Raw genomic sequence first — 24,894 nt, 5'->3', positions numbered from 1 at the left:
ACCTTCTTATTTATCATCAAACGCTGACCCTATAGGGTTTGTTACGGGTTGGGTCCGGGTCAAATCAGACCCATTGACACCCCTATTGGGTAGGTTAAGAGCTTTCAATACATTTCTTACATATTTCACTAGTTATAGTGGTAAAATGGATCCAATGTTAGTTTATGATTGAGGTACTTTGATTAAACAATATAAGAAAACTTAATGAGCATTTGCATCTCAAACTTTTGGGGTGTACAGGGTATTTGGAAATTTCCATAATTAATACCACCTACCCTACATGTGTTTGGGAAGCCGTTTTGGGAGATGTGGCTAGTGTTGGGAGTGGAGATGAGCCACTTTCATCTACATTCTGACAACAATGTTGTTGTCAACTCCAGCTTCATCTCCCATTTTAATCTCCACTCTCATCACCCCTCTCATCTTCTCTCCAGCACTGGCTCCCAAACGTAACCTTAATCGAGTAGGACTATAGCGGAACATACTAAGCCCTTAGCCATTGGCCTTTGGTTTGACAAACCAGATAAAGGGTCTATCAAACAAAGTCTTTTGGGCGTTTAGGAGATAAAACTATTTGGGATCAACTATTTTTTTCCATGCTGTAATAGTTTCAATACTGGTAGATAAACAACAATCCCGAATCCTCTTTCCATACCATGTATGCAGCAAAAGTATTCATTATTTGAATATATCTATTTTGTGTATGATAGTCTTATGTAAAAGAGATAAAGAGAGCAGCATAACATGTAACTAATCATAGCGGTAGGCCTTTCAAGCAGATGCAAGAACGGCTTCTCTAGGCCAAGAGCTTATCACAGTTCCTTGGAGTTATAATGGCCTTCATGGGATGCAGCTTGTGAGTTGTAAGTACAAGTGTATCAACATTTTCATCCTCTCCCTCACAGAGCCTCCACTGAAATTCTTGTACAAATCTTCCGATCGATGTGCACACAATCAACATTGCCTGCAAAGATCCAGCACACATTCTCTTCCCGCCTCCGAAAGCCATTGTCTTGTATAGATTCATGATCTCATACCTTTCATTCAGAAACCTCTCAGGTTTCCACTCTTCTGGATCTTCCCATTCATCTTTATCAGTGTTGCAGGCATAGATGTTTATTGCAACCTGAAAAACACACAAGATCAGCACATAATTGAGTGCTACAAAGTTTAGAAAAATCAGCAGAATGTGAACTTGAGGCCTTTATTGACGTATGATACTTGCCTGAGTGTCAGCGGGGATATCGTACCCTCCAATTCGTGTATCTTCATGAATATACCTTAGCGGTACAATTGAAACAGGGGAATGCTTCCTCAAGGTTTCATGGAAAACAGCATTGAGGTATGGAAGTTGAACTAAGTTCTCTTCTTTGATCATCTCATTGCCACAGACTTGCTGAATTTCTTGGTAAAGGAGATCCTGTCAAAAAATGGAGTTGTCAAAAGACATATAGAAACCATAGTAGTCAATATCGGTTGCTGCTAAATTTTCACCTGATTTCACCTAATAAGAATTTTTTTGTTCTTTTTATAATTTTTAAATTTTTTTAAGCCCTGAGGTTTTCCTGAGAATTATCACCTAACCTATATAATCTTGAGAAATAGCGTCTCCGAGACAGCTAATACCAATATTTGTGACTGAAAAGAATATGAAATAATGGAATATTTAAAAACATTGAAATAAGGAAAAAGATGACATGAGCAAAAATAACTAAGATGAAACAGTGCATTCTTAATGGGTTTGATATGCATACCACTGCATTTCAAGGGTATGTGATGCTGTTTCAGTTCCCAAAGGCAAAATTGAGAAAAGATGAAGAATGCACTGATAAGGTTCCAATGGAAAGTTCACTACCTGATGCGTTGGATTCTTTGCAAGTTCAAACATAGCCCATTCTGCTGTAACCATGGTTGTGTCTGAGGACTCAATTATTGCTTCCCAAACCAGCATCCTCACTTGTTTTTCTGTAAGAGTTTTCGTTTCGGGTAGCAGGATATCAAGATAACTATCAGCTTCCTGATAACAATGGAAGTAAAAATGACACTTTTAGCCTTGCTAGTCGTGCTCATTGAAACTCAAAATATGGATCAAAGCAAGTTCAATCAGTAAATGGTTGATGGAAATTTCCCATACAAGCACCTCTCCTAGAGCAATTCGCTCTTTCTGTTGTTGAATCAGTGCCTTCATAACTGCAGTTCGACGCCGCTCTATCTCTTGGATTTTTGACTCTGCTCTTCTGTTGGGAACCCAGCTGAGATATGGAAAGAAATCTCTCCAGTCAACTTCGATTGCACCCATCATAGGAGCATCTACCAGAATACTGAACAAGTCCCATTTCGATAGTTCAAGACCAAGCTCTTCAAGATAGATAGATTCTACATCCTTCCCCAAGGCCTAAATTTCGTACAAAGAAACAGTGTCAACTTAAAATCTATTCTTCTTGTTAATACTCCTTACAATGTGATGCAATCAAATAACAGCCAACTGCTTGTTGACTGAAATAGGACACCAACCTGTTTCAGAGCTAGTCTAAACAGCTCAGTCTTGAAGATGGTCCTAAGATTTACTGCACCACCTGGATTAGATCTTAACTCGCTGTGCAAACTCTTTACCATGTTATCTATCATTGTGTCTCTATTAGATCGCAAACGTTTCTGTTAACATTGCAATGCAACAATGAATAAAAACCTTTCCACTTCATCAAAATAACAAGAATCACTTCTCGAATCGATGAAAAAGAAGATGATTGTTTTTTCGTACAGTTAATACATCAATTTGTACCTTCAAAAGTCCAATGCCAAAAATTAAGAACAAATTATGAGATCCCACCCCTCGCAATACCTGAGCATTGTCTCCCAGGAGGCTTGTCAGCAAGTACTTCTTGAACAACTTATGCTCCTCTCCGTAGTCACTCATGGCAACCATGGATTTATCACCAGTCAATAACCTTAAAGCATATGGAAGCTTCCTTGTTGATATTGATGAAAATCTAGTCACCATAGCCTACAAGCGCTATTAAAAAGCTTCAACACATAAAAAACAAAAATTCCCACATGGGTGGTCTTGCTTCTCAACAATCCATGCATGAAACATGCAATCATAACTCATCAAAACCACCAATTTCCATTTTCAATAAAAATAATTCATTTCCAAGAAAGAAGGTCCGTCTCTGCACCAATGTTGTCAGAATTGGTTATGAATCGAAATCGTTTTCCAAAAAAGCCTGAATCAGTCCGAATCGAATCAGTCTATTTTAAAATTTGTTTTTTAATTCAAAAAATAAGAAAGAAAACTATATATATATATATATATATATATATATATATATATATATATATATATATATATATATCGATTCAGCCCCAGTTCAGGCCGTATTGGACCGATTCGGCCAGATATAGGGGTTGAATCAACGGACTTTGTACAGAGCCTGAATGAGCCCACCCCATGAGCTGTACCTCTTTGGCTACTTGTGTGGAATTGAGAACCAAAAGAGTTGAAGCTCCAGTCTTGATGGTATAAACCGGGCCATATTTTTCAGCCCACTTTGCAAATGTGATGTGGGGTTTCTTAGCCTTCAATTGATGCAAATTGCCTATCACAGGCAACCCAGGAACAGCTACACAGGCAGATACACATATCTCATTACAAGAAAAAACTGAATTCACCAAATGATCAAACAACCAAAAAGACCAACAAAAGGAAAAAAGAATATTACTACCAGGTGGACGATTTTTGGAGCTGAAAAGCACTCTCTTGATCACCGCCCACAATAGAAAACCGATTCCAACGCTTACAAGAAACATGGTAGCTGAGTTTTCAAGAAGGGGTTTGGCCATTTTGCTTTTCTGGTGTAGAAATCAAACATGAGAAGAGAAAGGAAGTGGTGTGGCGGTGCGCTGGACAAGCACAACGTAGGCTACGATCATCAAAAGAGGCTAAAGAGTTGAGTAGAGCAGAGAGTGCAGGTTTGTGGAGGGGAAGTGCATTGAAGCAGAGGATGTTTTTGTTGTTTTCTTCCCATTTTGGGAAGCATTCCAACCACAGTGATAAGGTGTGGGCACTTGAACAGTGATGATAGCAACTGGAGAGTGCAACTCATGAGGGATCTTTTGGCTGTTATTCTGGTGTCTTTGAGTAGTTCCATCCACCTCAAGGTTGTGACCAATAAAGCAAAGATACTGTGGCACCATTTGGATGACATCTTTTGAGTTTCAAAATTTAGTTTATTTATTTATTTATTATTTTTGAAAATAAACTTCTTGAAAGTTGATCTCTTAAAACAGTTTTAGAAACTTAGTAACAGGATCATAGTCACCGGCCGAAAAGAGTTCCCCATAGCTGATTAAGTGGGTTGGACCACCATGGTTGTTACCCATGTGGTCTGCGTGGTCTTGTGTAGAGCTCATGGATTAGCATCAAATCTCGCTGGCGCATGGGAGCTGCCGTTGCTTTATTACAGTTGAGGCACGTAAGGTTAGGTGGTTGTGTCCTCAACCTCAAGTTTTACCTCACCTGATTCTCTCGGTGAGGGTTTTTCTTCTTCATAAAAACTTGTAGGTTGGCTTAAAATGCTCGAGATGGAGGACAAAGGCTCCACACACCTCATTATGTGGGTCGGCTTAAGACATTCAAGACGAAGGACGTCGTGAGTTTGTTACACTTGGAGGCAGGCTTCTTTGTGAGTGAGGGGGTGCTCTCGGGGTTTTAAGGTGTTGGGCATGGTGACCATGTTTGGCAGGACTTTCGAACACGGTATCCTGAGCCAATATTGATGTTCTCGTGTAATAAACAAAAACAAAAGACCATAGTCGCTGAAAAGTTCTGAAAACCTTAAAAGTGACTTTGGAAGAGTGGTGGGAAACTTGCTTTCCCCAATTTGAAATTGAATTCAAAATGCACTTAAAGTTAAAATTTTTGTCTCTCCAATTTAAAATTGAACTCAAAATGCACTTTTTCTTGTTAGATGAATTGCTTCTTCTATTAAAATTTATTGAATTGTGTTAGGAACCGAGGATCATAGTCACCCAAACATCTAAAAACCAAAGTAGAAGTGTGACATATTCAATAAATAATATATCTTGAAATTAAAACAAAGATGATTGTCTCTCCAATTTGAAATTGAACTCAAAATGCACCTTTTCTTGTTAGATGAATTGCTTCTCCTGTTAAAATTTATTGAATTGTGTTAGGAACTGAGGATCATAGTCACCCAAACATCTAAAAAAGAAAGTAAGTGTGATATATTCAATAAATGATATACCTTGAAATTATTACAAAAAAACATGATATATTCCTTAAATGAAATGCAAAAGGTATGTGTGGCACTACAAGAAAATCGTTAGTTAGCGACGGAAATTTAAGATTTGCGACGAATTAGCTAGAGAAAACTAGTCATCGCTAAAATCGAAATTAGTTGCAGAAATAGCGATGAAAACATTCGGTCGCAAAATCCGTCGCTAATTAGCGATGGATTAGCGACAAAAAAAAATCATCGCAAAATCTGTCGTTAATTAGCGACATAATTTTTTTGTCTCAAAAGCCGTCAGAATTTAGCGATGGATGAGAGACATAAGTTTTCTCTCTCAAAATTCATCGCTAATTAGCGGCGATTTTTGCGACGAAAAAATTATGTCATTAATCCGTCGCTACTTTTCGATTTAAACTGGCTCATCTAGGACGCGAAATTCTCTCTCCTTCTCTTTGATAATTTTTGATATAAAACGGCCTCCGTATAGTCGGATCGGAGCCCTCCTCCCAAGCTCTTTGATAACACACTCCCTACTAAAGGTTTTCCCTCTTCTTCCTTCCTTGTTTCCTTAATTGCTTGCATCATTTTTTTTCTGTTTTCTTTCTTTCTTTACTAATCAAAAGAGCTTGTTCTGTTGCCTTCCTTGCAGAGGTGTTGGAGATTTGGTGGGGTGCAGACAATGTGTGCTTCAACGTCGACAACACGATATGCGTCGAAGAGGGAATCGACGATTTGGCGGATTTCTGCAGCGCCGGAGAATCGGTCACTGAGTGCAGGAAGAGCTGCGTTTGGTGAAGGATTGTGGGATTGAGGTGTTTTGGTTGTTTTTTTTTTTTGAAATTTTTTTGTTTGTTTCTTTTGAGGAAGAGCAATGGGCGGATCTGTTCCGTTTCAGGACGCTCTGGCTGCGAGGCTCAATCTATTCAAGCCTTCATTGGCTCAAGCGAATGATTTCCTCATCAAGAGGCCTCCTAGGTGATGCATTTCTCTCCTATATTTTTTCATTCATTGTGGTTGGGTGTTTCTGTAAATGTAGAATTTTTTTGTTTTGTTTTTGTTCTCTCTCATTTTATTGTTTTTTTTTTGTTTCGACCATTTTGGATACTATTGCATGAAATTTCTGTAGTTGTTTCTTATATTTTCAAATTAAAATCTCTTCAAGAATGTTTTTCTCAAATTCAATGAAATGTTGCTTTCAGAGGAAGAAAATGCCGACCATAGATGATTAATTTTAAAATTTCTTGTGAGAGAAATGGTCAACACTATTATTGGTGGCTCTGGTCCTACACATGCATAGCTGCACATGATATCCATGGTTAGTGACACAGTATATTTTGTACATACTTTTGACATTTTCATTTTGTACATACTTCTCAAATATTTATATTTTTAATAATTTTTTTTTATTTTTTTTTTTAAATTTTGTGACAGATTAATGACAGATATTATCCGTCGCTAATATTTGGTTTTGCGATGGAATGTAATCCATCACTAATCCGTTGCTAAAATAGCGACAGATATGTATCTGTCGCAAAATTAAATATGTGCTTATTTAGCGACAGACTTGCGATGGATCATATCCGTCGCTAATCCATTGCGAATTAGCGAGAGATAAGTTTTGTCACTAATTAGCAACCAAGAATATGCGACAAACGCTATCTGTCGCTAAACACAATTAACGACGAATTAGCGGTGGATAGCATCTGTCGCTAATCCACAATTTTCTTGTAGTGTGGTATAATCAATAGATAGTTTAACTAAAATCTAGTGCATATTTATTGTATTTTTTATCAAAATATCATGATAAATGCACTATATTTTATTTAAACCATCCATTGAATATATCACACATACCATTTGCATTTCGTTTAATTAATATATCATGTTTTTTGTGATAATTTCAATATATCATCTTTTGTTTAATTTCAAGATAAATGATATAATTTCAATTTTTATCAAAATATCATGATAAATGTACTGACATAAAATACAACTTTTGTTTCTCCATTGCCTCTCACTTTATATGGAAGGAACTAAAGGCTAACACCCCACGTGATGTGGGGAACACACTTTTTAAAAGGGAGCCCGGAGAGAGGGTGGTGTATGTTCTCCCCCGATGATTCACTGAATCCCACGTCTGTGTTCGGGGGTATGAATGAGCACTACATATACAAGCACATGGGGCTCGTATTCCTGTGTATGTTGACATCACTTAGCATTGGAGTCTGGTGTGGTTGCAAAGACTTAAGTACCCTTTCTTGCTATTCTTTTCATAAAACGATGGTTTGAGAAAATGACAAAAATGCTCTTTATTCAAAAAAGAAAAAACAAACGGTTCAAAAAAAGGACAAACATGTCATCCATCCAGAAAGTCGAGGATGATGTTGACTCTTCAAAGTCTACACAGCGAAACAAACCTTAATCGTTTCACCAATGGTGATTCGGCGAAACGATGGTGAGCCGACGATCCGATGGTGAGCCGGTGATCCGATGGTCATCTGGCGAAACGAACTTGAGCCATCAAAAATGTCTGTTTGAACTTTTCATCATCATCTTCTTATTCTTCCTTCTCCGTAATACACTGTAAAACCCTCTCTCTCTCTCTAGAGAAGAAATCAAGGGAGACAAAGAGTTCTCCATGGAGAAGGCCATAAAAATCAACCCTCTCACTCTCTCTCCCTTCTCTTTCTACTTCTGTGCACATCCAGCAGACAATCCTACATTGCTCCACCAAACACCGACTGACCTGCACACTAATTGTAGCATCGTTCAACTTGATGAGTTGTGGAGCCTGATTTAGAGTTTTTGCCCTTACAGGAGGGGGGTCCGGGGGCTCCCACCCGGCGCGGGTCCCGCTGCGCGGTCAGCGGGCGGGGGTCCAAGGGGGGCCGCCCCTGGCGGGGGGCTCGGAGGGCAGTGCCCCCTGGACCAAATTTTTTTGGAGCCTTGTATAAATTTTTTATTTTCTTTCCCTCTTTTAACTATCGAAAAAGAGCAATAAAATGTTTTTTTTCCCACGATTTTGCTATTTTTCTTTTTCTGTTTCTTTTCCACGTTTTTTTTAATGACTCCCCTACAACGATTTTTAGTGTTGTTGGGTCTCCAACGAGCTCCACAACGATTTATTGTGTTGTCCGGTCGTCCAACAACGATGTGTAGTATTGTCAGACCTTTCTACAACGATTTGTAGTGTTTTCAGGTCTCCAACGAGCCCAACAATGATTTATAGTGTTATCCGGTCTTCCAACAGCGATTTGTAGTATTGACGGACCTTCCTACAACAATTTTTAGTGTTTTCAGGTCTTCAACAAGCTCCACAGCGATTTATAGTGTTATCCGGAATTCCAACAACGATTTGTAGTGTCTTCCGCAAATCATTATAGCGATTTGTAGTGTTTTTGGGTTGCACCACACAGAATAATAGGGTCTGGTTTTTAGTTAAAATAGGGAATAAAATGACCATAGAAATCGCTGAAAATTTACAGGAATAAACTAGACTCAATAAAGAAGACACCACTTTTTACAAATTTGGAATATGACCCTTGGTTAGGGAGATATGACCATGACAAGTTGGTCCTAATTCGGGTAACGATTTACAGCGATTTGCTTATTGAATAATACTACAAATCGCTATAGTGATTTGCGGAAGACACTACAAATCACTTTATTGCTCTTTTTCGATAGTTAAAAGAGAGAAAGAAAACTCTAAATAAGGTTCCACAACTCATCAAGTTGAATGATGCTACCCACACTGGGAGGAGCCCCCAAACCCCCTCCTGTAAGGGCAAAAACTATGAATCAGGCTTCACAACTCATCAAGTTGAACGATGCTACCCACGCTGGGAGAAGCCCTCAAACCCCCCTTCTGTAAGGGCAAAAACTCTGAATCAGGCTCCATAACTCATCAAGTTGAATGATGCTATCCACGCTGGGAGGAGCCCCCAAACCCTCATCCTGTAAGGGCAAAAACTCTGAATCAAGCTCCACAACTCATCAAATTGAATGATACTACCCATGCTGAGAGAAGCCCTCAGACTCCTCTTCTGTAAGGGTAAAAACTTTAAATCAAGCTCCACAACTCTTCAAGTTGAATGATGCTACCCACGCTGGAAGGAGCTCCCAGACTCCCCTCCTGTAAGGGTAAAAACTCTGAATTAGGATCCACAACTCATTTAGTTGAATGATGCTACCCACGCTAGGGGGAGCCCCCAAACCCTCCTCCTGTAAGGGTAAAAACTCTGAATCAGGCTCCACAACAGTCAATGTGCAGGTCAGTCAGTCAGTGCTTGATGAAGCAATGTAGGATCTTCTGCTGGATGTGCACAGAAGCAGAAAGAGAAGGGAGAGAGAGAGAGTGAGAAGGTTGATGTTCATGACCTCTTCCAGGAGAGATTTCTTTCTAAGATAATTCTGCAGTGCAGAGACTGAGTCTTAAATAATCATCTTTGGGGCACTTAAGTCTTTACAACCACTTCTTTTCTATAATCGTCATTTTTTTTTTGCACCAATGGAGGAGAGGGTACTTAAGTCTTTGCAATCGCATTAAACTCCAACGCTAATTAATGCTGACAAACATGGGTATACGAGACACACATGCTTAAATGCATGGTGCTTTTTGGGACCCCTGAGCATGAGATGCCCTGTTCGAGGGGGTAACATATAACCTGCTCCGGAGCCTGAAGCCCCTATTCACATTATGTTGGATATGGACTTTTTTTGCCTCAGCAAAAAAGTAAAACCAATTATTGCACTAAGAGAACTGTAGTAGGGATCGATCACATGGGAGGTAGTCAAGCCGATGAGGTGTTGGGCCCTATTACAAGGAGATTTGGGAATTTGACAAGAAGAGAACTAAGCCAATGCAGATCGGGCCCCTTGATTATGGCAAAATAAAGAACGCCATTTAGAATGTGGTGGGTCTAGGGGTGGGCAATGGGCCGACCCGCTAATGGACCGAGCCAAACCTGTCAATGACCAGGTTCATTATGGACTGTTAGGAAAACCCCGGTCCACACAGCCCACCTGTTAGGGCCATGGGCCTAATCGGGCCAGGCCTATTATATTATACATAAAATATATATTTTATGTTATATATATAATATATATTATATTATATTATATATATACCATAGTTATCGAAAGCTTCTTAGATAGGTGAGAAGCTCGTTTCTCGAAAACTCGCTTCGAAATCATGATACTTCTTGCTTTTCGGACTTGATGAGAACTTTGATTCTCTCATGCTTCTCCTATGCTTTTCATAGGCTTCATCTATTTTTCTTATATGTTCTCTTGCTCAACTTTTCATGTTTTTGTATGTGTGTTCTCACTCTTCCATGTGCTTTCTTTAAATTAGCAGCCATCATTTTCAGATTTTGTTAGAAATTTAATTCTTACGCTAAAAAATCATAAAATTTAAGAATAACTACTTTTATTTTAGTTTTTAATTTATGTTTCATTTTGATTCTCATTCAATTCTTATATTTCTTTTTTTTAATTTTTCGCTTCCAGTTTCTTATACATTTTCAAATGCATTGTTTCTTGCTTTCATTTTCCATGTTTCTGGCTTTTGCTTCCGCTTCTTAGTCTGGCAACCTTGATATATTCACATACGAGCCGACCAGTGAAACACAGGTTAGGCCGGGCCCAGCTTATTGCCCAGCTCAAGTCACGGCTTGAATGATTAGACTCAAAGATGATTATCATTTCTCTCAAGCCACGCTACCCACCATGTGGAGAAGAACAACCAACATCTCCACGCATAGTACCATCTTCCATGACAATGAACCATCTTAGGGTGAAGTAGCATGCAGGTCCCTCCCAAAAGATGATTCATGATCGGATATCACCCCTCCCCGTAAACATTTGTTGGGCTAACGGATCCATGCCCTGGTCAACATGGAGAGGCAAAAGGAAGCTACGGTGAACTCTCTCGAGGTAGAGTGTAACCACCGGCACTCGTCATTCTAAGGGGCAATACCAAACTTTAATTGGAGCCACCTTACACCAATGGATCCATACTACGAATGAGGAACACCAATCCTTGAAACGCTCGGGTTACCATTAAGTTCATACTGTCCTAAAATAGGTGGCTGTGAAATGTCCAACCCAGCATTCCGTAATGGGAGTGACCAAGACCTCCCCACCTAGTAGGTAAAGTAACCATCAACCATCCAACCAGAGACATGCTGCTTCCACCTTCGTTAGGGTCACAGTGACAAACGTTTTTTTCCGGCAAAAATCTCGTTTGTCAAAAACTTGGGAGAAATTGAAAAATTTTCATAAAAAAAAAACTCGCATTTTTTTCTACAAAAAATCGGCAATAAAAAAATTAATTAAAAAATATAAATTTTTTTATAAGAAAATATTAATAAAAATTATTTTAAAATAAAAATACATGGGGTTTTTCATGATAAATAGTTGTTTAAAACATAAATATCGCGTTTAAATCGTGATATTTATGTTTTTTTATAAATCTCATGATATTTTTAAAATCTCGCAAGAAATTACCGTTTTAAACTTTCAGGCGATTTCTCGCGAGAATTATATTTGTTACAGAGGTTAGGGTTACCCCTAGGGGTGGCAATCATGTCGGGTTGGCGGGTCGACCCGACGGGTTGGCGGGTCAGCATACCTCAACCCGAACCTGACCCGTTTATTAAACGGGTCGGCTGTGGCAAACACGAACCCGACCCGTTTAATAAACTGGTAACCCGACACGACCCGCCAACCCATTTAATAAATGGGTTGGGTCGGGTAAACAGGTTCTCAGGTTCGCGGGTCGGGTTGACGGGTCGGGTTGACCCACCCGCCTAACCCGTTTATTAAACGGGTCAGCCGGGTTGGCGGGTTGGCATACCCCCAACCCGAACCCGACCTGTTTAATAAACGGGTTACGCGGGTCGACCCGTTTATTAAACGGGTTGGCTTAAGCCCAACCCGAACCCACCTAAGAGGCCGGTTGGCGGGTCGTGTCACGTTTTGCCACCCCTAGTTACCCCCAAAGAAAGGATCAAAATATGTTTTTTCTACCTTGACCGACATTTATAAAACGGACAAGAAATAACAAGGCACCAAAGATAACGAAGACCAACTTACCTGCATGCAAAAGGTACTTGGATTGCCAAATCCGCAAGTGGGAGTCGGTTTTCTCCATGAGTGGAGCCCATAGATGGGATCTCGCGAGGCGGCTATCTAGTGGGAGACCTAGCTATCCTTCAACCAAAAGTGTGGCAGCTACATCGAATAAAAAACACCTCACAATTGGCCTCGTTCACACGAAGGCCCGAGACCAGCCCAAAAGCTTTTAGGAAGCACAACAGCCAAAGCATTTTCCTTCTTGGAGGAGGCTCAAACAAAAATGACAATCCCCCAACTGAGATCAGGGATCCAGAGAGCGGCCAAGTGTCGTGACTATTCCACACAGACAATCACATGATAGCATTTCATGTGGGGGGTCTCCACTCTATAGCCGGGGGCTCCATACAATGCTGTCATGCCATTGGCAATGGCACTTAGCCGCTCCTTTGATCTCAACTCCTGAACTGAACTGAAGGGTGACGTGAAAACAGTGAAAGAGCATTAGGGTTGATGAGAGCGTTATCCGCAAGACCTTTAGCGACAAGATCAAAATGCAAAGGAGGAAGAGGACAACCCTAAGACAAATCAATCTTACGCACATACACAAATAGAACACTGGCTTTACGTGGTTCAGTCAGAGATGACCTACATCCACGATTAATTTTCACATACTCTCTCTTCATCTGAGACTTTAAAGAGCATATACAACCTATGGTTTGGAATCGAAGACTTGATGAGAAGAGTCAATACCTTTTGGACTCTTATGAGTTATCTTTACATGAGGAGTCCTTGTCGGCCTTGTCTTATCTCCTTTAGGAACTTCCTTCGATGTTATCTTATCTTCTTTAATTAGAAATCTCCTTAAGCAATTAAGCAACGATTTTTTCCTTAGCTGGATCATTAGATGGGGTTGAAACTGGATCATTTGATGCTTCATTAGATGGGGTTGTTGGATTCGGATCACTAGCTAAAGCTGGATAGGAAATAGATACTCTAACATCCTCTCCCCTTGAACTTGCTACAGAGAAATTGATGGCAGGAGGCTGGCAATGGTTTGGTCAAGATGTCCACCAGTTGATCCTTAGAGGAAATATGTTTAACGTATAGTTTGTGATTGGCAATCTTATCCCGAACAAAATGAATGTCAATTTCTATATGCTTGTTGCAATTGTGAAACATAGGATGTGAATACAAATAAGAATCTTCAACATTGTCACACCACAACACTGGCACCTAATCTTGTGGCATGCTAAGCTCATGTAATAAGTATTGAAGCCACGTTAACTCTGCAGTTCTATTAGCAATTGCTCGTTATTGGGACTCAGTACTGGACCGAGATATTATAGGTTGTTTCTTGGAACTCCAAGATACCAAATTTGGACCAAAGAATACTCCATACCCACCAATAAATTTGTGGTCATCTAGGCACCCTGCCCAGTCAACACCAAAGTAGGCAAACAAATTCTAAGCAGGGGATGACTTAAGCAAGAAACCATAATGAATAGTTCCTTTGAGGTGTCTTAATTTTTTTTTTAACTACTACCCAATGAACATCTATAGAACAATGCATAAACACGATTTACAACAAAAGAGATATCCGGTTTGGTCATCACGGCATATTGAAGAGCACCAACAACACTACGATATAAGGTAGGATCTATAAACTTGTTACCAACACACATGTTTAACACCCTGCATTGAAACTTTCATTAACAAGTCTAAAATATATTTCTTTTAAGACAGAACAAGCCCATGATTGGTAAAATTTGCTTCAATTCCCAAGAAAAAATAAAGTTTGCCCAAATCTTTTACTGCAAATTCTGAACTTAATTTCTCAATCAATTTTTGTATGACGCCTGATAAATTTTCAGTAATAATAATATCATTAACATAAATTAAAATATAGATCACTTTTTTTGAAGTTTTATTAATAAAAATATATGTATTTATTTTGGCCCCTGAAAATCCAATAGTTTGTAGAAACAAGCTCGGTCAAGCAAACCAAGCTCTAGGCACTTGTTTCAAACCATACACTGTCTTTTCAATTTACAAACATAATTTAGATATTTAACACTTTCAATACTATGAGGTTGATTCATATAAACATCTTCATAGAGGAATCCATGGAGAAAAGCATTTTGCACATCTAGTTGTTTCATTGTCCACCCATGACTAATAGCAAGAGAGAGAACTAGTCTAATTATAGTTGGCTTGACCACAAGGCTAAAAGTTTCAAAATAATTTACACCTTCCTGCTCACTATAACATTTTGCTACCAACTATGCTTTATACCTATCCAAAGACCCATCAGCATGTCTCTTAATTTTAAAAATTCATTTGCAACCAATAACATGGGGAACCTCAGTAGAAGGCACAAAAGCCCAAGTCTCATTTTTTATTAGAGCATCATATTCCTTCTGCATTGCCTTATTCCAGTTTGAGTCTTGATAGGCCTTTTTGAATGAAATTGATTCTTGGTCTTGAAGAAAAGCAGTGAGAAGAGCCATAGGTATAGGATACTTAGTGGTTTAAAAAAAATTAGGTTTTAAAGTCCCATCTTGAAAATGAGTAACCATGTGATGAGATCTTCCAGGATTAAGAATGGGAACAACGGGTTCATGATTAGAACTAACTAAATTTTGACTAGAGGTCGCAGTTTGGTCTTTCCTACTCTCAAAGTCTTGAGAACTTGATTCACGAGAGAGATGGGTGAATAAGTAGTTGGTTTAAGTAGCTGATTTGAATTTGGAGAGAAAACAATAATTAGCACACTATTCTGGATGGTAGAGACAACAAAAGGTTTGACAATATTATTGGATTACTCTGGTATTTAAAAGGAAAACAATATTCATCAAAGATAACATGACCTGATCAATTTTTCAGAGCTCAAACTAAGACAATAATACCATGATGTTAAGGCTCATATCCCAGAAAGACATCTTTTTCTTATTTGGCATCTAACTTATGCATTCTATAAGGTCTCAAGCAAGGATAACAAGTACCACCAAACACTTTAATCAGGATCAAATTTAAATAAAATTTTTACTAAAGATTTCCCATGGAGAACTGTAGATAGAACTCCATCGATTAAATAAACAGTTGTGCTAAAAGCAAAGGTCCAATACTTGAATGGTACACCAGCTTGTGCCATCATAGTAGGACCAGTATCAACTATATATATGTGTGTTTTTTCTCTGCAGTGCCATTTTGCTTATGAGTGTGTGGATAAGAAATTTTGTGTCCTATGCCACAATCGGCTAGGAATTTGGAAAGAGACTGATATTTTCCTCCTGAATCAAAATGAAGAAATTTAATCTTTTTGCCAATAATAGTTTCAACATATATTTTAAAGTTTTGAAAAACACTCAACACGTCAGACTTATTCTTGATAAGATATATCCCAGTAAATTTAACGAAAATATCAATAAAAGTGACATAGTATCTAATCTCATTTTCAGGAATTGCCAAGGCAGGACCCCAAACATCTAAATAAACAATATACGAAGGTTCAAGTATAGAACTAGAGGATCACCCAAAGGGTAAATGATGACTTTTTCCCTTTAAGCTAGCTTCACAAAAAGTATTTTTATCAGTCTTATTGTACAACAAATCAAAACTACTCAGAATATGTTGTACAGTACGAAGTGCAGGGTGACAGAATCTCCTATTCCATTGCTCCACAAACGTCTTTTCTCCAATGTACCCTTGTTTGGTCTTTATGAAAATATTATAAAGTCCTTCTTTACTTGATCCTTTGTTGAAGAGGTTTTCCTGTATGGCGATCCTTTACAAAACAATGATTAGCATAATACATTATTATATTTGCAAAGATTTTGATTGGTAATACTAGGCACATGCAAAATATCTTTCAAAATCAAATTATTTTGAAAATGAGAAGAACCAATATGTTTTATCTGCAAACCTGTCTTATCTCCATATCTTCACATAATCAAGACATTGATAATCAACATGAATAGATATATTGTTTATATTATTAGTCATATGATGTGGGGCTCCTGTATCTAGGTACCACCCGTCCTCACTATATGCTGAGCAGCATGCGAAGTAGTTGGTGGAAGAGATTTATTGACAAGATTCGAGATTCGATAACATTGACATGCAATGTGGCCAGGTTTACTGAAATATTGACACATAACATGTTGTCCATCTGAACTTTTATCACCCTGATTATTTTATCTACCTCTGCCATGACCACCTCTTCCTTGACCAGGTTGCCTAATGGAAAAATTAACTGCAGGAGCCAAGACCTCAGCTGGACCATCATTGATTTCCTTAAGATGTGCTTCTTTCACAAGAGACTATGGAGTTCTTCAAGGGATACCAAAATTTTCTCTAATCTCTATAGAGGTTTTAAAAGCAAAGTGATCGCTCGGCAGACCTCTTAAAATTTGCATAATCTTATCATCATCATCAACAGGTTTTGAAGCAATTGACAATTGATGAGCTATAGCACGAACACGCTGAAAATACTCGTCTATAGTTTTATCACCCTTTTTAAGATCTTGCAATTGGGATTTTAACTAGATTATGTGACCTGAAGTGTTTCGCATAAGATCTTTTGAGAGTCGTCCACACTTCATAAGATGAACTTAGGCCCTTGACCTGAGTGTGGACATTCTCGGACAAGGAGGATATGAATATGATCCAGCTGAGGATCATTTGATCATGTCTCAACCAATCAATATAGAATGGATTCACGTATGTGGAGTTATCTAGCATCTTTGTGGAGTTGGTTTTGATCTGTCAACATATCGCATAAACCCATACATATACAATATAGGCCTGAACTGAGACTCCTAAAGAAAATAATTCTCTTAGCTCAATTTGATTGATAGGTAATAATGAACATTGTTTGACATTGAAGAAGAAATCATACTAGTCATGTTTGAGGAAGGTAGACTGGTAGATAACGAATAAACTGAGCTTGTTGTATGCTCCGTTACCACAACAGATCATGTGTCTTATGGAGCTCTAATACCATAAAACAAATCAATCGCACACACATACACAAATAGAACATTGGGTTTACGTGGTTCGGTTAGAGATGATCTACATCCATGGTTAATGCTCATAGACTCTCTTTATCTGTGAGACTTGAAATTCATTCATTTTATATTAGAGCATACAATGTATGGCTTGGAGCCCATGACTTGGAAACCAAGACTTGACGAGAAGAGTCAATACATTTTGGACTCTTATGAGTTATCTTTACATTAGGACTCCTAGAGAAATTTGTCTTATCTCCTTTAGGAACCTCCTTCAACGTTATCTTATCTCCTTTAGAAATCTCCTAAAGCAATGATTCTTTCTTAGCTGGATCATTAGATGGGGCTGAAACTAGATCATTTGATGCTCCATTAGATGGGGTTGTTGGATCCGGATCACTAGATGAAGCTGGATCAGAACTGGATACTCTAACAAACCCTACTTTAGACCCCTCTGCCATATCAAAAAACTGCCAAATTCACCGACATTAACAGTTGTAGAGCCTAAGGACAATCGGGCTTGAATCCACCTACATCAATGAGACTCAAACCCCATGGCCTGAAGGGTCTGCATGAAAAAGGGTCAAGCCACCGAATCAAACGCCTTTGAGATATGAAGCTTGAGCATGAAGATCGGTCTCCTCGTACTCTTGATGTTGTGAATCGCTTCATTGGCGAGAACGACATAGTGTTGCACCTTTCCTACCGGGTATGAAGGCTCTTTTCTAGGTGCTCACCAACTTTGACATGATTGTCTTGATCTATTGGCTAGAACCTCTAAAAGCACCCTATAGGTTGCCCCTAGAACCGAAATCGGTATAAAAGAAGCAATATCTTCAGTAGCTTGCCTTTTCGGTATGAGTATGATTTCCAATATAGCTAGCACCTTAAGGAGAGAACAACTATGGTAGAACTCTGCAAAGAAAAGTTGAAAGTCACTGCTAATGACTTCCCAAAACCAAAGGTAAAAGTTGATTTTGAATCTATGGAGACCCAAGGACTTTAGCTTAGAAAGCTGGCCAACTGCTTTATGGATCTCTGTAACCTGAAATGGGACTTGCAAAGCATATGCTTCCTTCGATGAGAGCTGCCTTGGGGAGATAGAACCCCCTCCACCACTGATTTGACAAAGAGGCCATCAAAATACCCACTAATTGCTTGCTTGATATCTGAAACCTCAACCATGTTTCCATGAATTCTGATATGGTCAATACAATTCCTGTGCTTCCTCTCCAATACAGAATGATGAAAAAAAATAGTATTAGCATCTCCTGCCTTAAACCAAGAGATACAAGTTCAGCAGTTCAGGAAGCCCCCAATAGAGCAGAAGCAATATCTGATGTTCATATTAAGAGCTTTTTGGTGCAAATGGTATGCTGCCCACATACCCCGATTGGCCAATTCTAGGAGTTGCTAATGAGTTGGCAAAGGTTGGGTTCCTTGAGCCACCAGCGTTCAAAATAAAAATGCTGACCTCCCTTAAAACCATCACTCCATGTGATAACAATAGAACCGTGATCAGACACAGCATGAGACCAAATGAGGCTTGACATATCAGAGACCCTATCCAGCACGTTGGTGAGAGAACCCAATCAAGCTTCCTCAGGCAAGGATCTACTTAGCTGCTGGACCACGAATATAAATCCCCACTGAGGGGCAAATCAGCAGGGCAATTAAGATCAATAAAGTCTTGCAAAATCTTTGCACCCTCATTAAAGTCTCCAACCAGAATACAAGTAAGTCGAGATAAACCACATGGAGATGTGGGTTGGTCTCATGGGAGTAGTGTAAAAGGAAAGGTGGTCCGAAGCACAATAACAAGCTTACAATTTTAACGTTAATTAAACTTTATTTAGCTCTTTCTTAAACTTAGTCAATCTGTACTCTAAAAAGGTAGGGTAGACCTTAGTATCTATAAGAAAGAGAGAAATACACCAAGGGAGTTAATTAATATCTCACCCAACATACCCACCAGTTTTACCCAACACTTCACTCACCCAACACACCCTCCAATTTTACCCAACACTTCACCTTTGTGGCATGGGTGCCTGGCCCATACACAATAGCTAGCTAGGACACCTGAGGAGCCCTTGAGCAGACATCGGATAGAGACAACTATGTGACACCTGCCCATAAAAAGGATATATACAACCAAGTGGTTATGCCACATCCACAGGATACCTCCTCCTGATCTAGGGGTGTCAACGAGTCGGGTTTGGTTTGGACCCAAGTGAAACCACACTTGGATAAGATTTTTGGGGTCTGAACCTGGGTCTAATTGAGTCTACTATAAGAGAAACCATACCCGAACCAGATAAGAACTACATGAACCAGACCCTCGAAACTCGGGTCAAGCCCGAGTTTGATATAAAATTTCACAAACTATACCTAGGTCCATGTATTAATTGGACTTTTGAGTCCAGATCTAGGTCTTCTTATTTCTTATTTATCACAATGCCCTATTTGGTCCGAGTAAACTCGACCCTTTGACACCCATATCCAAATCTACCAATTGACAGAAGGAAGTGGAAACCTTGACAACTCTGTCAAATTGTAAAACCCCCTCCGGCAAAGTCGCCGGAGGGGATGAGTTTAAAAAAAAAAAATTTTTTTGGTAACTGCGGTTTCCCCAAAGGGGAAACCGCGTAACGGAAGGGGGAGGATAAGCCTCACCCCCCGATATCCGCGGGGGGGTGAGGGTTATCCTCACCCTGCGTGAGGGTTATAAAAACCCTCACGCAGCCTCCCTCCACCGCACCCAAACGAGCGGCAGAGGGAGAGAGACAGAGAGTGAAGGGGGAGAGAAAGAGAGAGAGAACTTACCGGCGACGGCGACGACGGTGAAGTAAGCCCCTTCCCTCATCTTCTTCTTCGTTTTTCTTTTCCGTCAAAGCAAGGGGGGGCAGGCAGCCATGGCTGCCGGCGAGCTACAGAAAAAAAAAATATAAAAAAAAAATAAACAGAGTTAGAGGGGGGGAGTCGGCCGGCCCCTATGGCGGCCGACTCCGACGGCCGGCATCCGGCGACCGACCAACACCGATGGCCGGCATCCGGCGACCGACCAACACCGATGGCCGGCCACAGATGCCGACCCAAGTGGGTGGATGCAGAGAAAGGGTCGGCAGGGGCTGACCCTCTGCCACTGTTTTCGAAAGGGGCACAACCCCTTCCGCCCCTTTTTATCGAGGGGACCGGTTCGGTCCGGTCACCCGGACCGAACCGGGTCGGTCTGGGTGCGACCCAGACCGAGCCATCCGGTCTGGGTCGTGCCCAGACCGAGTCCCTTTAAAAAAAAAATGTTTGGGGTGAACCGGTTCGGGTCGAACCGGTTCAGACCCGACCCAGTTGGGTAAACCGAGTCGGGTCAAACCGGTTCAGACCCAAACCGGTTTGATGGACCGGTTCGGGTCGAACCGGTTCAGACCCGAACCTGTTGGGTAAACCGGTTCGGGTCAAACCGGTTCAGACCCAAACCGGTTGGGTGGACCGGTTCGGGTCCAACCGGTTCAGATCCAACCCAGTTGGGTGAACCGGTTCATACCCAAATCTGTTGGGTGAACCGGTCCCGGTCGAACCGGTTCAGACCCAATCAGACTTTCTGGATCCGACGAGCAGTTTTGGATTCAGTTATGAGAAGGATCTGAATCCAAACAGACAGGGTTTGGATCCAGATCAGAGTTGGATCAGAAAGTAGTCTCGGATTGGCCCGAAATCCGAAATGTACCAAGAGATCCATTTGGATCCGTGAGATCCATTTCAGTAAAATGGACATATCTTCGCACTCCGAACTCGGAATCGAGCGAGGTTTGGTGCGTTGGATTCGTATTAAAGAGAGAAATCCATTGGTCTATGAACTTCAGTCAAAATAGTAATACAGAAACCGTGGTTTCTTTAATAAGATTCGGGGGAGGTAATTTGGTAATTTTAGTAAGAGGTTTGTGAATTAATTCAAATATATTGCTTTAATGACCAGATCCTATTGTTAGAGCATCTTGAGACTCACCTTCAGTGGAAGTACAGTGTTTGCACTTGAGGTAAGGGATGTTATAAGTAATTTTAGATGTGAATAAACCCTTTACACGTTGCTTGTCATCGTAGTGCTATAGAGGTTATGTGATTAGCATGATAGCTTTGAGTTAGACCATGACATGCATAAAATTCATGCTTGACAATTATGAGTTACTTTAAATACATGTTTATTCTAAGATGCATGTTAGGGTTAATATGTCATGCATGATAGAAAGAGATTGTGTTTATGATTGCATGTTAATTGAGCATTTATATCATGCATTGTGATGAGATTGAGTTAGATTAGAGTCTCATTTAATTCATTCATGTGGTGTGAATGAATATTTAGAGTTCAGCATGCAGTACCCCTTAAATCCCGAAAGTGGCGACCTGTGGCAAGGGCTACCTGGTTCGCGGCCAGAGTGCAGCCACCATGGAGAGTGGGCCGCCGGTGATTTAATGATGTAGAGACACTACATCATTGCGTGCTAAGTGAGAGCGGTGTGAGACCTAACGTCATCATGGGATTGAGAATGAGATTGTTGTGATTAGTCATGACACCACTCGTGAGGGAACGAGTGAATTTTGAATTTGAGAATATTGTTCAATGTGTGAACTTAGTTATGACTTAGGATTTCACTCACACTGGTTTGAGACTCTAGAGGACCATGGATGGTTAATAACCATCATGGTTAGGATGTAGCATGAACCATGCCGAGATTGAGAGCTTGACCCGGCTAGCTACCGGTGGGGTCCCCGTAGTGGTTCACTGCAGTGCCTGGTGGTCTGGGGACCACTGGGAGTGTATGGTTCATAGTCTGGCCAACACGTAGAATTGAGGTGTTCTACAGTGTTGCTACGCCCATAGATGGCTATTACCGGTATAGCCAGCCTAGTGATAGGAGAGAGAAAGAGTTTTTGAGAATGATAATGGGGGAAATTAAAATATACAAACATGTGTGGTGTGTCGAGAATTAAAATAAGACTAGGGGCTTAGAGCTCACTACAGTTGTAAATTATTGTTTATTTACTTATAATTATTCTTTACTGGGTTGTAGACTCACCCCCATTTTTGTTTAATTACAACTGTAGGTTTCAGGCATTAGATCAGTCGTTTGGGAGAAACTTTTTCAGTTTACAGCAGAGCATTGGTATTTTTACTTTCCTTGTCATTGAGAATACATTGTAATTGCTTTTATTCTGTTATGAATGATGAACAATTGTAAGGAAAAAGTTGATTATGGAAATAAAATAAAAAGTTTTTTTTTAGCCACGTTTTCACTGTGTAAGCTTTGCACTCTTCCCTCTGGGAAGTAATACCAACCGAACTCGGACTCCTGAGGTCCCAGATCGGGGTGTTACAAAGTGGTATCAAAGCCAGGTTTACACAGAAAAAACTGTTCATCATTCGTAATAAGACTCAATGACAAGATGTAAGTCTCTGCTTGAATAATACATGTTAATGATTAAATCATTGCATATTTAGGAATGGCTGACAATCAAGGAAACAACAAAGTCCCACGGGCTCAAGACCCAGTTGAGCCTCCCTTTGTGGGAAGAGATGAATTCTTTGCCGCAATGGCAATGGTTACGGGAGTCATCACAAGCATGACTCAGGTGGTTAGAGAGTTGACGCCTAAGCCACCTCCGATCTACATAATTCTCGGAGACCGGGATGGTTATCGTCAGAGCTACCCCTACACTACCCAGGGGCCACATCCTCCACCCTACGTAAGGAGGAATCGCCAATGCAACTGTCAGAGGACGAGGGCTGCACGTGGGCGTTTGGGAGGAAACCGGATGGCGGCACGAGGAGGCATCAGGAGAAGAGCATCTCCGAGCACCAACTTTGTGCCTCGGGGAGGTTTTCGTATGGCAAGAGGACGGGGACGACATATGTCCCGAGCTAGTTATATGGCGGCCATGAGTGGGGGAAACCAAAGGGTTCCACCTCCATTCAATGAGCTTCTGGCTGAAGAAGCTCAAAGAGCGGCTTTCCAGGCAGCCGAAGCAGCTCGGCAAGCAGCGGGAGCCAACCAAGGTGACCCAGGGTTTGGACAGAGGAGAGAAAATTCAGAAGGGAGAGGCGAGGATGAAGACCCGAGTGATGATCCTGCCTCCCCTACTTACTCTCCTGCCACACCTACCCACGCATCTTCGTCGCCATCATACACTCCTGCTACGCCTCAGTATGACTTGAATGCTCCTCCCGAGACTCAGACTCAAGGGAGTACAAGGAACGGGCCCTGCTTCGGATGGATCGAAGAATGATTAGGACTAGTTAGTTTGCTTAGTAGAATAATATTATTTTAATTGCATTGTTCATTTTTTTTTCTTAATTAGAATGTTTCTCAAGTATGAAATTTTTTTGAATGCAATAAAGTGAATTATTTTGCGTGAGATGTGATCTTGTGAGATTCCAATAAAACACGTGATGTTAAGTAAGAATTTTACTGCAGTACAAATGGCTACTCGCAGAGGAACTTCGTATCTTTCCAAGGACACGGTAGCAGCTAGGCGGGAAAGGGAAAACATTGGTGGACTGTCGCGTAGGGCACCCTCATCTTCCCCTACTACGGAAGGAGCACGAGTTCAAGGGAGCCACGCGGCAACGCACACGCTGGAAAGATATACTCATCTTGAAGGTAGAGAAGAAAGTATGGAAATTCCACTTGGATCCCCAATGAGTCAGAGTACGAGAGTACTGCCTGAGTATATTACAAACCGCATATTGTACGAACTGTTGCAAACGACTCGGGCACAACAAAGTCAGCCACAGACGGTGATTTCGGGTATCACCTCATGGGCATAGAGGTTCAAGAATATACAGCCTCCCCTCTTCGATGGCACTCCTGACGGTGTCGCGGCAGAGAATTGGCTGATGCAAGTTGAGAAGGCATTGGATGCCATCCAATGTCCAGATGATCAAAGAGTTTGGATAGCTGTATCCAATCTGACCAGCGATGCAGAGCACTGGTGGAGATCCATCAGGGACACCTTGGAGCCAGACACTTACTTGCCTTGGTCCACTTTCGTGAGGAGGTTTTACAGGCAGTTCTTTCCAAAGTGTCAACGGGTGGAAAAAGAAGAAGAGTTCAGGAAATTGAAGCAGGGTGACATGACAGTCGCCCAATATACCGCACGTTTCAACTCTCTCTCTCGTTTTGCCAAGTCCTTGGTGGCAAACGAGAAAGAAAAGTGCAGAAGGTTCGAGAGGGGTTTGAGGCCCGATATTTTGAGGTTGGTCGGGCCACAACAAATAAAGAAATATAGCCGACTGGTGGACTATGCCTCCAGGTACGAGTTCTGGGAGATGCGAACAGCTGAGAAACCGCAAACGAAGGAAAAAGTCAAGACGGAAGAAAAGACTCAGCATAGTGGTGGCAATATGGCAGAATCTTCTCGAAAGAAGTTTTATTCTAAGGAGAGATTCCAGCGCGGCAATAAGAGGCATTTCAGAGGACAAAACCCTGGTCAGAACCAGGGTAAGCAAGTCAAGAATGCTGGCAATCAGCAAGCCAAACGGCAAAGGTTTCAGAAGTCGGTCCAGT

The 24,894-nt window shown here is 40.7% G+C and overlaps 1 protein-coding gene across 1 annotated transcript; it reads right to left on the bottom strand.

Moving 5' to 3' along the window:
• Positions 1 to 634: 634 nt before the first annotated feature.
• LOC149815033 (ent-kaurene oxidase 2-like) lies at positions 635 to 20,198 on the bottom strand. The gene is made up of 9 exons (XM_089990465.1): positions 20,159 to 20,198; positions 5,891 to 6,034; positions 3,460 to 3,620; positions 2,843 to 3,004; positions 2,515 to 2,655; positions 2,141 to 2,395; positions 1,856 to 2,017; positions 1,226 to 1,420; positions 635 to 1,126 (listed from the first exon to the last, which is right to left on the bottom strand). Exons 1-9 carry the CDS (start codon positions 20,196 to 20,198, stop codon positions 797 to 799), a joined length of 1,590 nt encoding a protein of 529 aa, XP_089846591.1. The 3' UTR covers positions 635 to 796.
• Between the last annotated feature and the right edge of the window lie 4,696 nt (positions 20,199 to 24,894).

The sequence above is a fragment of the Nuphar pumila genome, chromosome 15, assembly GCF_984573655.1.
Source record: "Nuphar pumila chromosome 15, dmNupPumi1.hap1.1, whole genome shotgun sequence".
NCBI lineage: Eukaryota > Viridiplantae > Streptophyta > Magnoliopsida > Nymphaeales > Nymphaeaceae > Nuphar > Nuphar pumila.
Note: the sequence above shows the minus strand (reverse complement) of the source record. Positions and strands in the feature narration are given on the sequence as shown.